The sequence below is a fragment of the Beta vulgaris genome, chromosome 1, assembly GCF_026745355.1.
Source record: "Beta vulgaris subsp. vulgaris cultivar EL10 chromosome 1, EL10.2, whole genome shotgun sequence".
NCBI classification, from domain to species: Eukaryota; Viridiplantae; Streptophyta; class Magnoliopsida; order Caryophyllales; family Amaranthaceae; genus Beta; species Beta vulgaris.
In genome coordinates, this window is record NC_079202.1 from 42,988,653 (window position 1) to 43,004,204 (window position 15,552).

At 35.1% G+C, this 15,552-nt stretch overlaps 1 protein-coding gene across 2 annotated transcripts; it reads right to left on the reverse strand.

Annotated features, from left to right (window-relative positions):
* Nucleotides 1-996: 996 nt before the first annotated feature.
* Nucleotides 997-13,879, reverse strand: LOC104894476 (PHD finger protein EHD3). Of its 2 annotated transcripts, none has more exons than XM_010680720.4 (6): nucleotides 13,136-13,879; nucleotides 6,473-6,715; nucleotides 5,916-6,242; nucleotides 4,094-4,183; nucleotides 3,930-3,974; nucleotides 997-2,316 (listed from the first exon to the last, which is right to left on the reverse strand). In XM_010680720.4, the coding sequence occupies exons 1-6, from the start codon at nucleotides 13,343-13,345 to the stop codon at nucleotides 1,426-1,428; spliced, it is 1,806 nt and encodes a 601-aa protein (XP_010679022.1). In that variant the 5' UTR covers nucleotides 13,346-13,879; the 3' UTR covers nucleotides 997-1,425. The 2 variants fall into 2 exon arrangements, with proteins under 2 accessions (XP_010679022.1, XP_048499056.1); XM_048643099.2 differs by lacking the exon at nucleotides 13,136-13,879 and adding an exon at nucleotides 8,727-9,263.
* Nucleotides 13,880-15,552: the final 1,673 nt, after the last annotated feature.

Sequence of the window (15,552 nt, forward strand, 5' to 3'; positions counted from 1 at the left end):
TATGACCTATCGACGCTGAAATTGGTCTATTTTTCCCTAAACCATCAATTTTAATTTTTCACTCATACAGGTTCGACTTGTAGGCCTCCCTTTGGACTATTTATCAGCTACATGGGTGATGCAAGCGCTTCAACATGTGGATTTCATAGATGATACCTTATATTTAACTAAAGTAGAACCAAAACTCAGAGCCAAGTTGATGATGGATTTATTTAAACCCCTCATTTATTCCAGCTTGTTTCCTTCCTTTATACGATTCTCAAGTAATCTGTGTATATTTCTGTAATGCTCAACGATGTGCATCACACTTTCAAGTAGGTGAATCATTCAGACAACATCAGCAACCTAGAACCACTATATTTGAAATTATGTGCATTTTAGAATAGGTGAATCGACCATTTGAATCAAGCAATCATGTTGAGACATCTGAACACGAAGAAAACCTAATGCAAAGAATTATGGATCAGATCTTTTGGAAAAATGAATATAGTTATAGAATTGTGAAATGGGCAGAATAAGTGATAAAACTAAAAAAGTAATATGGATTAATGAGGTAAGGAGAGAAATATAAGTGGAGGTTAATGGTTAACCAATATAGATACTCTAAATCCCCTCAAAAAAAAAAATATAGATACTCTAAACGGAATGAAAACATGCCCTAATTAAAAGAAAGGGCAGGCACACAAAAGTTCCTAGATTCATGAAGATATAGAACAACTTATAATGCAAGTTTCACTTGACAACCAAATAAACATGGTAAACTATTAAAGAAGTAAAAAAGTATATAAATATTGTTATTGGGTAAAAGTAAAACACCCGCTCATTGTTGTGCGTTTATACTTCATCGTCAATTCATCACTCTCTGCTGGTGTATACAATTAATCTTTTACAACCAAGAATAAAACTAACCCTTTTCTCACTCCTTTACTTCTGTCCCTCCCTCAGTTATGGTGATTGGTGAGCACATCAGTAAAATGTGTTATTTGGACATCGGAGTCAATTTGAACAGAAGAGCATCAAAACTATTACCCTTTTGGCTTTGCTTACAAACAAAAAAAATAAGCGTCAAAAATATCTTTTACAACAGCTATCGGCTAAATGTTTCCATACATGAAAACAATGTAATATAGATTACACAAAAAATGACTGTTAGATCACCTAAATTAATCTCACACCGCAGCTACCAGATCCCTCTCATTTCATCAACAAGCCAGAGTGCGTGCGAGTTTTTCTACAAGTTACCAGTCAAAAATATACAACCCGGAAGGCAAGGCCATACCAGATTCTTAGAGCAGCATAATTGCAGTCACTTGATCTGACAATTATTAAGACAGCTCCCTAAAAGTGTGCAAGCATAAAGAAGACGGGCCACTTTTGCGTTGAAAGCCCTAATATTACCACAGTACCAAAAATAGTTGTTTTCATTCAACTCGTTCCATTTTGAACAGTAAGATCTTCATCATTAAGTGTTCGAGCAGCTGATAAAAGCATATCCATTCCTCCAGAGCCACCCGCTGCATCTTGGAACTCCAGCTTTGATTTCTTGGAGGAACTACCAGTTGCCCTTTTCCCTTCACCTTTGATTTGTTTCCTTTCTAGGTCCTCATAGAACTTTTTGACTTTGTGTATTGCTTTAATACCCACATCACATTTCGAGCAAAACCACTTGCCTTTAGGAATTGACGTACGTGGAGGAATCATACAATAGATATGGTATCCATGATCACATCCATCACACATCACAAGATCATTATCATCTTTGTCTATAAGACAGGCTCTACAAAGACAAGAAGGGCAATACCACAGAGGACCATATTTTTTTAACTCCTTATTGGTCAGGCACCTTGTATGATAATACTTGTAATCGCAAAAACGATGTTCACACACCTGAATTTCTTCGCCGTTAATTAATATACTCCCACAAACTTTACAAGACAGTCGCTTGGTCCCTTTGAATATTTGAAGCCCAGTCTCGATGACACCATCCGAACTCTCTTCATCCTCACCTAGTGCTTCTTCAGATATAGGAATAGCATTATGTCCATTGATACCAGAATTAGCTATCAATCTCTCACAGACAACACAATCTCCATGAGGAGATCCAAAACCATTAGCACTGCAATTGGCACAATACCAACTCTTATGTGGAATTTCCTTTACAGCAGGTTCGATGCAGGAAATATGGAACAAACCCTCACATGAATCACACACAAGACAATCTCCTCCATCTGACCTCTCTCCACACTGTCTACATGTGCAAAGCACAGAAGCATCTGGTTCTTCCTGCTTGATTCGCACATCTTCCCGAGCAGATAACTGTTCAGATAAAGTGCTGGTAAGAAGTATGTAACAAAACTATGGATAAACCGATGAACAACAATTTTTCGAAGTGATGTTTGACGAAATTCTTTCCTGAACATTATTTTCATTAACCACGGCAAAACATTTACCAGTCAATGACAGCAACATGAAAAACAGAATTACGAAGAACAATTGGCAAGGTTCTGTTACACCAATAATAAACTGAAATATGGTAGAGCCAAATTACCACAAAGAATAGAGGAAATTCAAAATGCAAAATACAACTAAAATAAAAATATAATTATACTCAAATTATTTTTTAGCCTTCCATTATTGATGGAAGTATTAGAAGAGTGTTCGTTCAGATAATTAAAAACTATTACTTTGATATATGGAATTACTGTTGCTCATTCGCACCATAAGAGAGCCTCACCATGTCCATATAAAAAATTCTTTCAATTCCATTACACAAGTAACTCAACAAATCAAGTCATTAGCAAACATGCTTCTCAATTGGTTAGGAAGTGCAGCTTCTACACCAATGAATCAACTGGCCAAATATTTTGAAAAGAAAGGGCTAATAAAAGAAAAAGAGAAAGAAAACATAAAACAAGAATCTCAAAGCACAAGTTTGAGCAATATTTGTTGGAAGCAACAACCTGCATTTTAAGATACTTACAGCTGACTAAGCAAAATTAAGCATATAAACTACTGCAACATTGATAACAGATTAACAGCTGATCAACATTTTCTTCATGCAGAAACTACACTTTTTTTCACTTAACAAGTCTCATCAGTTTATCACTCGTTGCAGGACTCACACAGAAGACTAGATAAAAGATCTTATATTCAATGTCGTTGACAGCTAATTAGCAATGCCCTCATTAACATTGCCACTTAAATATAAGGGAAATGAGACAGCAACCAGATTATTATGTTGCATCCAGAGCCACAAGTACTTACAGTAAGCATCTATTATGTCCAAATAATGAAACGATTGTACTTCAAAACACGGGAAATGAGACAACTACCATCCGTCAGGTTACTAGTGCAGGGTATTGGCAAAAAACTAGGAAAGAAAAGGACCATGAGAGGACATATGAATGAGCCAGAGAGCTGACGAATAAGGTTAATATATATTTATATTGTGAAAGAGATAGGGAACTGTGACAAAGAAAGGAAAGGAAAACAGCCCCTCGTAGCAGAGATTTTGCAATTTTTGCTGTCAGCCAATTTCTTGTATCAACTCTTCCTTCCTCCGTTTTCGCTATTTCTTGAATGCAGAAAACAAGCTTATTTGCCACAGAAAGCAAAAGTTGTCCTCAAATATTTAACATGACGTCATAATCTATATCTTATTTTCTTTAATTTGAATTATATGCCCTCTAGACAACAAATCTTGAAACCCTTGAAGACAGAAACCTAATAAGGTTCAATTTTTCAGCTTAGCAAGTGCATTAAGTGAGGCCACCTTACTTGATCTGTTCATCTCTAAACAGCGTTGATCTTTAGTAACCAGCAAAAACCATCATCTATTATCTAGTTCCACTCAAGAAACATTTATATAGCGGTCAATGATCATGCTCTAACAGTTGCCAACTAGTCCAGAAGTTGAGTAGAGTATATACCTCGTGTTTTTTGCCAGGAGGGGTGTCAAGTGCTGCTGCTCCTCCCTGTTAAGAAATGAATCTTTAAACTAAAGACGCACAAGGCGAAACAAAGTAACTCTAAAGGCATAAGAGATTTATCTCAGTTAATAAAGGAATCCTGAAGAACAACCATAAGCTCTCACCAGATCATGACAGAATGCTCTCGACAACTCTGACAAACTATTTGAAAGAGAAACCATCTCATTGCCAATTGAACAAAGCTTTCTCCATATCTACAGACAAGTCAAATGAAATCCTAACATTAAAAAAGCAAAATCAGGACATATCAAACATGTAACCTCAACTTATTCTACTTTCTAGTTAACTAGGCTTTTCTTTTCAGTATGCATTTTAGATAACCACACACACTGCGAAGTCATTGGTCAGAACTCTGTTCAAAGTAGTAGTTTCTGACATAATTGTAGCACTGCTTTTTCGACAAGCACAGATCAACAACTATGCATACCCGTGGGATTCATTAAGTCAATACTTCAACAGGCATAGAATAAAGTTAACTCTAACTCTATTCCACTATTTGGTTGGCTTTTAAAAAAAAAAAAAAGTGGAACCACATGCTTGGGGTATCAAACTCCAACCCAGGCCCATGGAATCTCAATCCTATCTCAGACTAAAGATTCTAACTGTGTACCCCCAAGAAACATATCCTAGTTGCTCAACAAGCGGAAGAGGAAGCAACTGAAGTTGCAGCTGCTAACCTCTATCCTCCAGCATCTATGAATTGCTGGAAATTTTTTTCCGGATCTGAAAACTTCTGCTATCAGTTTGCTCTGTTGCAATTTCACTTTGGTCATCTAAATTTTATCTCCAACTTCAACATTATATGAATAGCTCCATCACCCCATATATGTTACTGCTTGAGTGAGTACGATACTATTTATGCAGTACTTGTGCCAGCGAATTATATGGTATTTTGAGTACCCAACTTTCTTCATTCTTGTCCAATATTGATTTTATCCATTAATCATTCATTATTCATGGGCATATCTGATCTTTATTTGAATTATACTATTATGATCTTTAGCAAAATAGTAATGAATCCTTGGGGATGATAGATTTTTTTTTTTTTGACAAACATTACCTTATTAGGAGAAAGGTTTGTTATAACAAAGAAGTGTACTTTCTACTAATTTGATTTCATTTCAAGAGTGAACTAAACAGTAGGAATGAGATACATACCACAGCCCAATTTAAAGTTTAACCAAACACTTTCAAGTAAATCAGGGGTTCACAATCCACACCTCCCCGTAACTTATTTCATTCCAGTTTCTTGAGCTAAACTCCCCTTAGAAGCCATGTGCCATATATGATTGAAGTCAACCTATATTCTCCAATACCATATAGCTTAAGCTACTAAAAGAAGCCGAGATAGAACTTAAAAGTCTAAACATAAACGGTCCAACCAGTCCAAGTCAGCAAAAAAGGGAGGTCAACACTGAAAAGGAGGACATATGATAGAAGCTCCCCCTACAAATCAAGGACTCTGAAGTTCACTAAAACCTTTTTAATGTAAAGCACCAAAGATCTTATACAAGACTTGTAAAGTCAGCCTACGATCTTTCTGCAAATTATGTAGATGACTAATATCATTCAAAAACAAGCTCCTTGGCTTTATCAATCTTAAACTCCATCCAAATTGGATAGATTATTTTAAGGTGCCGAAATGAAGTTCACATTTGTGAAAAAACAAAATAGGTTATGAATAAATTTCCGATCATAATCCTACTTGATTTGGGGCGGAGAAAACCCAATTATAATTTAAAGGCATTTTGGTAAGCTCGGCGTGAATTCTTAAATTATGAAGAGTTAGAGACAATGTGATAATTATTTCGAGGAGGGTGTAAATAATACAATATCCCACACCGCGAAGCTATACATATCCACTCTAAAACAAAAGCAAAAAAAGCTTTTGCACTGAAAATTGAAAGATACAAACAGATACAGTACCTGTTGGATATCTGATGAGAACAGCATAGGTTTATGTTCATATGCACCCTCTTTTATCCTGGTATTAATAATACTGAAGTCCAAAATTTTCTCAATCTTCAGGCCGTGGAAATTTTCAGAAAGCATATTGCAGAATGAAGCAAACTTTCCTGACATCAAAAGTCTGAAGAAAGCACGTTCACACTGCCTAGAGACAGTTAGATGACTTGATTCACTTGGACCTCCACTAGAAATCACAGCTGAAAATCCTTTAGTTCCAGTTGAAGATCCATTGGTCATTCCAGTTCTCTGCAAATGGACATGACTATCATGGTGGTCACCCATATCCTGCATGAATTTTTCAGAAATAGAAAGTCCTAACATGAGAAAAGGTAACATACAAACAATGCCAACTACCCAAACTACAACTTAGTAAAAAACCAATGTCTGTCACAAGACTGCCGCCTAAAGTATGTTCAAGGGGCTCAAACGTAGACAGCCATGAGTAAAATGTTATTGCATAGAGCCAACAAAATCAACTAGCCATATGAGGAGAAAAAAGGAGGTCGGCCATGTACCTTAGCTGTATTTGCATGACTTCCAGGATTACTAAGAAGTGCCTCTCTGATGCAATACGGTATCCCAACACCTGCACCTTCAGTAGGGCACAGTGATTGACATATGCTTTCCAAAGCTTTTCTCCAGTGCTGATAAGAGCAATCATCTGAACCATTCATAAGAGAATGACAATTTATCTTCGGATCACAGACTTGCTCACAAGAATTTTTTTGTAAACCTATATCCCCTAATTCTTTTACCATCTGCGCAGAACCAAATAAAGCAAATATGTAATGATAAGAGGCTTATGAACCAAGTTATACCTTAATTTGATTCAAAATTTTCAATAAACAACTAATTGAAGAAGTTGAGCTCCTTTCACCAACACATATAGATGAGAAAAGTGACATTGCTCAATATTAGAATATAAGTATATAACACATTCAGAAGTAGAAATGGAGTAGTATTAGTTCTTAAAATCCCCGCCCTAGAAAAGCCAAAACATGGACAATCTGATTGTTTCAATGACCAAAGTCAGGCTAAGAATTGCAACCACTGAAAGTCTGTTACACAGGGACCATTGCTCCTTGGTATGTTGGTTCTCGATGAAAAAAAATACAGTCTTGAAAAATTGTTTCATTAAGCTCTTTTCCCCACATTAGCTTCTCATGCTGTGTGATATAAAGACAGAAAAACCTCAACAACTACAGATAATTATAACAAGGGAGAAAAGTCTCCATGCAAGTAGATGACTCTTTGTCAACAGGAAAGGGTAGTTGATCAGGTATAAGGACTGGACTTCCTTATCCCAATTTCCAATCTCAAAACAAGGCGGAAGGTACAGGTGACAGGAATAAAGGGGGCACCAAGGAAACAACTTCAATGTTTTCCGCCCATATAGCGTATGGAAAAAAAATTCATAAATTCACAGACAGTCTCAACAATTTAAACGAACAACTACCAAATCGCTCATCAAATTTTGAGGAGGCTACTCCCTCAATATTTCCCAGCCAAAAGAAAGGCTATATCCTACAAATTTTCTGTTTCTTCCAGCTCCTTCTCCCCTATCTATGTCCTCTCTACTTTTTCCAATACTCTTATTAACAAAATTTCAGCTGCTATGAATCCTTTTCATGTCATGTCAATTTTTGTTTTCTTCTGATTCATTATTAATTTTTCAAGTATCCTGAAGTCATGCTTTTCCTTCCTCTAAATACTCTCACCCTATCCTCCTATTTCTACACCAAACAAGAATATTTTTTTAAAAAAAAAAAACTTTTTAGTTTACTTCATCTTATAATTTCCATCTGTCTTTCAGTTTTCACCTTTCAAGAATTTTTGTTCAATCCCCATCTTTCTAGGCTTTCCGTCGCATCAAATTTCTTCCCCTAGCTTTTACTCCCTCTGTTTTTTTTTATCATTCTCATTTAGAATCTTTACACTATTCATACTTGGAGAAAATCTTCTCAATTTTTTTCACTTTATAAGAAATAATATAGTCATGTGGGATCTTGTTTGATTCGTCTCAATTAGTATATTATTAATATTCAATCGTAATAATTTTTACTAATATAGGATAAAAAATATTTAAGTTCAAAGATGTGTATTAGAAGATGTGCACAGGAAAGTGAGAAAGATTATTAAAAAAAAAAAAACAGAGGGGGTACAACGCATGAACTACTTCTCTTCTTCATCCATTTGATGTCACTTTTACTTTCGACTCTTTCAATTCAAAATTTATGTCCACTAGACTAACTTTTAATATTATATCTTGCTTTGATATCAATAATCTGATACTAGTCAGATTAAAATTCCAGTGCCACATTACTAATACTGATGCATATTATAGTTGAAAATTGAACATGGGTAGTCTTGATATCTCCTCAGCTTCCTCTTCAGCTACTTATTTCAATCAACTAATATCGCAATCTTTACACAAATTGTCAAACATATTTACACTTTACTTTATTTCTTGACCTAAATTTTGTTATGCTTCATTGAATCATTTGATAAAATAATGTAACATGTAAGTGTTCGAAACAGATGAGGTACATCGTTTCTATTTCATTTCAAAATTCAAATTCTTCCTGAAAGTAAAAGACTTAATATTCCTCAAATTTGTCAGCACCAAGATATGTTTATCATGTGTATATATTGTTGATAAGTTGGATGTCATCATAATAGTTCTAATTTATCATGTGTTATTATCTCAATAGTTGAAATTTGCTATATAATTTACCGATTCCCGTCCTCTAATCTAATACCCTCTGTTACCTCGACTCGCCATTTTTCGCCAAATACTCGGGTCGGTACGACACGACACCGACTCGGGTATGAAATACGTGTCGGATCCTTCATATTGCAGTCGGACACGGCGCTGAACCCTAGTTGCTAGATCTGAAATTTTGATGTTGCTTCATGAGAAAATGGTGAATTATGTTAGGGCTTTCTGCGTCCCTAGTTAGGCGACTCCATTGATGTTGTTTTCATCCATTTTTGATGGATGGTAGGCGGGAATGGAGTTGCAAAGGACAGAGGTTGAAGGAGGAAGAAGAAACCAGTGAAAAGTTGAAGTGAAGAGGAAGAAGATGAACATACTTGGTGGGCCAACTTGGTGAGAGAAAACGTGGATTTCTTTCAACTCACATATTTTACTTTTTTAATTAAAAAAATAGGTGGGCCAAGGGGCTTTATCATCTTTCTCCTTTTATAAGATGTCACGTGATATACTGATATGTTATCATCTAAAGATTCTTTTGCAATATTAGTTATTTTTTCTCAAATATTATACATACCTAATTAATAAAGACCAAAGTGGCCTTTGCTTTTCCCTTATCTTTTTCTCTACATTTGTTCAATAATTATCTTTGTTGTTTATATTTTTATACTACCATACGGTAATATTAATTTTTATAAGTAATATTAATTATTAAAATTAATATTGTAAAATAATAATTTCGCATACCCGTACCCGTGTCCAAATTCTGGACAGTCTTGTGTCCTGATTTTTTGGAAGTGCCGTACCGGACACTCGGATGCGTACCCATTTTCGACGCTCCTAGCCGAGTCCAGGTAACATAGCTAATACCCCATACCTAAGATAGTGGAAATGAATGATTTGATTGACATTTTTCAACTGCACTTGTCAATCACACAAAATGATTGTCGTTTACCAAGAATGTCATAAACCTTCGACATAGTCATCCTGATACCATGGAATGCAAGTACTACACAAAAGGGCTACATTGACAGTTGACACATTTGAAAAAAAAAAAAAAACATCAGCTCCGAATACTACCCATTACTTCATCAACAGTTATAAAAACCTAATAAATAGGTATCAAAAATTTGAAATACATTTTTCTTATTGTCATTCCCCTAGCAATACATACCAAAAAATAACTTTGCTAAGGTTCATAGTTGAGTTCTTCTTCCAAAACAATTCCATATATCAATGACCATATAACCATCACACCAAGACAACTCTGATTTAATATATTAACAAATTGTGGTCAGGTAAGTCATAATGTCCATTATACTGTAAATGCTTTAGAATTGGAAGAGGAAAGCCTGAGACTTAATATGCTCATACCTGTTTATAAGACAAACCTTTTAAGAAGGACGAGAAATACAGGATCCTGAGATGAAAATAGACTCAGATTTTGCCAAATATTGACAATTAAAACTATTTGCTAAAATTACACTGCAACTAGCAGTTGCATGACCTTTATAAATATTTTTCTTTGCTTGGTAGAAATTCAACCATAAAATTCTATTCACAATGCTATATCATAACCATCTTTCCAGATAAAGAGCCCCTTTACGAACTCTATCACCTCATTCTGCTATTACCAGCGACTAGTCATATGTAGTCGCTCTCGGCCATTATTGCTAATCACAACTACATCTGATTTTCAAACTATTCTTGCAGCTCTCTCAAATACTATCATTTATCCCATGCTATTTTTTTTGTAAGTAATAAAAGTTATACTTCATATAAAAAGACACCAAAGGAGTGTCACGCACTGAAAGTTTGTAAGCATTAAATCCATCCTAGTCCGATTCAAAATCTGCTAGGAATCATTTCCAACATGAACATATTAAAGTTGTAGAAGCTGATATTGTTGAGGATGCTGAGCCTGAGGAGAAAGGTCGTTCCCACAGCTCAAATTCAGGTCTCCAGGTTGCCACACACATAATAACTAAGGGGATGTTTGGTTGAGCCTCTTGGAATGGAGTTTGATATATTCTAGTGTTTAGTTGGATCTTTTTACCCTGGCACATGATACCAGAAGGTTCCTACTCCACCCCCAAACCCTCACAATCTCATACCCGCCTCACCTCATAAGATTTTAATTCACTACTCCACCCCAAACCCCTAGAATCTCATACCCAGCTCACCCCCATCAGATTATAATTCTGTTTGACTCAAGATACATACCGCAGCTCACAAAGAGAAGGAGTAGAGAGAAGTTGTGAGGTAGTGCTGTTCCATCCAGAATATGGCAGCCATCACCGGACGTTTTCTCACTTCATCTTTGATGTTTTTGTGGTGTTGTTAGACTGACTTTTGTATAAAAAAATCCACTATTATATGACAATCTGTTTGTTTTGGGTCCCACTTTGACATCTTGCTCACTTATGCCCACTTATGATATAGCTTACAGTAGCCATCAAATAATTGTGTCAATTCATACTTCTATACCATAAGATATGTACTAATAATAAAGGGTATATATACCAAAAAACTTCTGTTTTGAATTAGGTTAGAAAAGAAAAGGTTGATTTTTATCAAGTTTAAAAAATAAATAAATCGTAACATTGGATATTATATCCCTATCAAGACCGAACGAAGCAGTATAAATATGATACAGAATCCCAAGATTGAAACAAATATATTAAAATAGTTACAGTGCTCTCAATACATATCACCCGAGAATCAAGTTGCATTCCATTCCAAGAAGTTGAACCAAACAACCCTTACCGAGTCTTTTTACCTGCTTCAAATCAGATATGTTCTATATTTCTTAAGACCCAATGTGACGACAGGGAAGTGGGAACAACATAGAAAAGGAAAAAGTAATCGTAAAGCGCGGCATTCACTATACAAGTATAAGCTACACGGTTCATCAAATTACTACTTACCCGTAACAAACTTCCTTTTCTGGATGTGGAGGGCAATCTAAAATATGCCAAAAAGCATTTGCTAAAATAAATGGCCGAAGGAATACACAAAGGAGCTCGCGGAGTTTTTCCAATATTCATGATTCTCATCCTCATAAACTATGTTGCTTGTAAGCTATTCTTCACTTTGCGCACTTGATGTAGGCGTTCCACAATTATAGCATGTGGACTCCCGGAAAAATGTCGGGGCAGGCAGTAAGACGAGATAGGCACTTCTGAGTTCTGATATTTAACTGTTCTTGAACAGAACAGAGGAGCTAAGATATCTCGAGGAGTAGTATGGTTGGGTTCAAGGAGAAATATTCCCTTACTTTTAAGGAAGTTCAACAAAATAATCTAACAAATTGATTAACCTCCTCCAAGTCTACCCCATCGTACCTCTGAATATCTTGTGCCCTAGAACAAACTCCACAAACAACGACCTCCGTTTCACCCATGCATCCATTACCACAACCGTCCTACCATCCATGGCAGCCCACACTGCCACACATAAGCACAAATTCTCCATCAGGACCACAATCACCCCAGTCAATGTAAACTTGATCCACCAAGAAAGAGAAGGGAAGAGAGTCAAGCGTAACTGAAGTTGCTATTCTGGCACACTCAGTTGCTAAAAAAGATACTAGGGGATTTTTAAATGAACATGGAAAGCCAATCTACCTCTCAATTTCAATAATCTCGTTAATCTTACAGTTTTCATTCATCCAATATCCACAGACTATGTCTATTGGCTAATATGGCACCTTCATTCTATCTGCCAGATACCATATCATCAGCAAACACAACCGAACCTACAGTCTTAACAATATTACTGATTGTTTCATTGAAGCACAGAAGCTAGTGTCCTCGGCACCTTGCTTTATCTAATCAGGAATCTCGAGAGCCACAAAAAGGTTCGGGTTAACAAACTCCCAGCTTCACAAAATTTTCCCAGCTTCACAAAATTTTCCATTCAATACTAGTATTACATCCTGCTGGATCAACATCTTTAATCTAGTTCCTTCCCTTCTAACTAATCTTTCCGATCTATGATCACTAGGGATCAAAAAATGAATTACTCTTACGACTTCACAGACCAACGAAATTTTCCTGTCATATGCCTTCTAGGAAGTAACGCCTACTAAAAACGCATCTGATTAACTCAAATTATGAATATCATAATTGCACCTAGCTGCCCGCAAGCACCAAGCAGACGTATGAGGCTCCACTTGCAGACCAAGTAGAAGTGAGACCTTTTATCCAAATTCACATGACGGACTTCTATCAGAGCTTCACAAAACCAAGATTATAAGTCCAGCTTATATGTTTCTCTAACTAATTTACACCTATACCAATCTGGAATCAATAAAAGGTCCTCAACTCATTCAAATTGGCTTAATAGCTAAGCAGTTCTATTATTCTAAGCACTAAGCTCATTGACACATGAAAACTACTGAAAATCAAAGACATTAAATCATGTTACAGAAAGAACACAAAAGCAAGGTGGCAAGAAAAAGAACCTTATTATCCAACTGAGCGGATGTAGTACAAGGACGTTTCTCCAAATCAATAATTTTGCAGCTCGAATTTGATATTCCTCGCTTTCGCCGCTTATAAGTTCGAAGCGAAGATCCATCTCCGGCACCATCACTACCACTTGAACTCCCATGCAAGAATCCATTCACTCTATTACTAGTACTACTACCATTACAATTCTCTTCAATCACCATATCTTCAAACTGCCACAAACTTAGGGTTTCAAACACCAATACAATTGAAAAAATTGGACTACAAAACTTGCAGCAATTATAAATCAAAATCTTTCGAGACTTTCAGCAGATCTTGAGGCATAATTTTTTGAGCAAATTGAGAAACCGTTGAAATTGAGCATTGAGAGTAATTTGTTGAAGTGAAGGAAGGAATTAACAGGTTGAAAAACTGCAAAGAAGAAGAAGTTGAAGATAGGAGAGAGATAAGAAGAAGAATGTAAGGGAGAGAGGAGAGAGAAAACGGTGAGATCGGAGAAGGAGATCGGAACCCTAAGAGACGGTTAGTAGGAAGAAGACGCTGCTTCTGCTGCAGTAGTTGTTGTTGTTGTTGTTGTTGTTGTTGTTGTTGCTGCTGCTGCTGGTGCTGGGGGTTGAAGAGGCTTATCTCTTTTTGGTTGTTTGAATTTTGAATTGTAAATAGTAGTGGTAGAAGCTCTTCAAATTCTTTGCGCTTACTAATTTTTGCTACTACTTGTGACTCGTGAGTCAACCAATGGTCGTGTCTTTTTTGTTTCAAGTTCAGTTTTTCACTAAATTTTGACTCAATTGGGGGTGTAAATCTCTATTATATAAGGAAAGGGAGGAACAATGGTGTCCTCTTTTGAAACGCCTATTTTGCCCCCCTTCCCTTTCTAAATTACAAAAGGAATGTTAAAATCAAAATCGGCACTTAAACAAAACTAACGAAAATTAATTTACAACACTCACTCACAAATTACTTAAAAGAAGAAAAAGAAGAAAGTTTACAAATCACTCATACAATTGAGAAAATCACGTTATAAAAATCACGCAAATCACTCAATAATCAGGAAATTTTATTAAAACTTAAAATTAGCATACAAACTAAAACTAATAACCTAAAACGTCAATACATACAAAAACATGTACAAAAATTTACTTACAAATCACTATTCTTAAGAATCATTCACAATTAATGGTGCGTCATGATAAAAAAAAATAGCGGTGTATTTGTAGTGAAATTGAAATTTAGAAGTTAACCAAGGAAAAAAATTATTTACTTTTTTATTGTGTTCCTATATATAATGAAACTTTTACATATATTTGGACCTATCTTTTTCTATTATATAATAGCGATTAATTATCAAGGTAAAAAGTTTATGTAAAATATCATTCAAGAATTAAAGTACAACATATCTCTATTATATAAGGAAAGGGGAGAGCTATGGTGTCCCCGAATGAAGAGACTATGTTACCCCCTTTCCATTCTAAATTACAAATTCACTTACAAATCAAAGGGGGCTTCAAACAAAAATACAAAAAATATAATTATAACAATCACTCACAAGTCAACTAAAAAAATTGCATAATTTACGTTATGCAAATCACAAATGAGAAAACTTTACAAAAACTTTAAAATTTACTTACAAACTACAACCTATAAAGAAATTGACTTGAAATCAAAGTGTCCACTTTCTTTACAATTTATGAAAAACTGTACTCTATTCAAAAATCAACTAAAAAATTATAATATTAGAAATCATAAATAAATTCAATAAAATTTCTATTTTGTTCATAGAATTTAACTTTGAAAAGTAAAAAAATAAAAATAAAAAGATTGGTGAGAGACTTAAGTGATAGAAACTAAACCAATCAAATTTTGCAACTAAAAACAATTATACTTCGTATGTATAATGTTCAAATTTTGACTCTTATGCCAAAGAAAATCAAGTTTCTATTTTGAAAAAAAATTCAAGCACGCATCGCGTGCAAAAAAATTCTAGTGAGAAGTGAAAAAACTTAAATGGATCCAATGCATGTTAATTCAGTATGCATGGAGTTGGTTATTGATATTAATTTTATTTAGTGAATCTATAGAGATATAGTGAACCTACAGTGACGGATCCAATATTTGACTCACGTAGGTTCGGAGTCCTTCAGAAAACCCGAGAGAAATTAAATTAAAGTTATTTCTGCATTACCAGTTATGCAGCAGCAACACATATTTAAGCATTCAAAAATATAGATTAACAAAAGGACAATTATATCCTCAACTCTTTTGGAATAAATACAAATCCAAGTAGCTACATATTCACTATTTATAAACTGAAAAATTGAAAGGCATAAGTTCAAAAATCATATATAAAGTCAGAATCAAACATTACTTTTTATTCTAAAAATAATTGAGAATGGGTAAAAGTTAATATGAC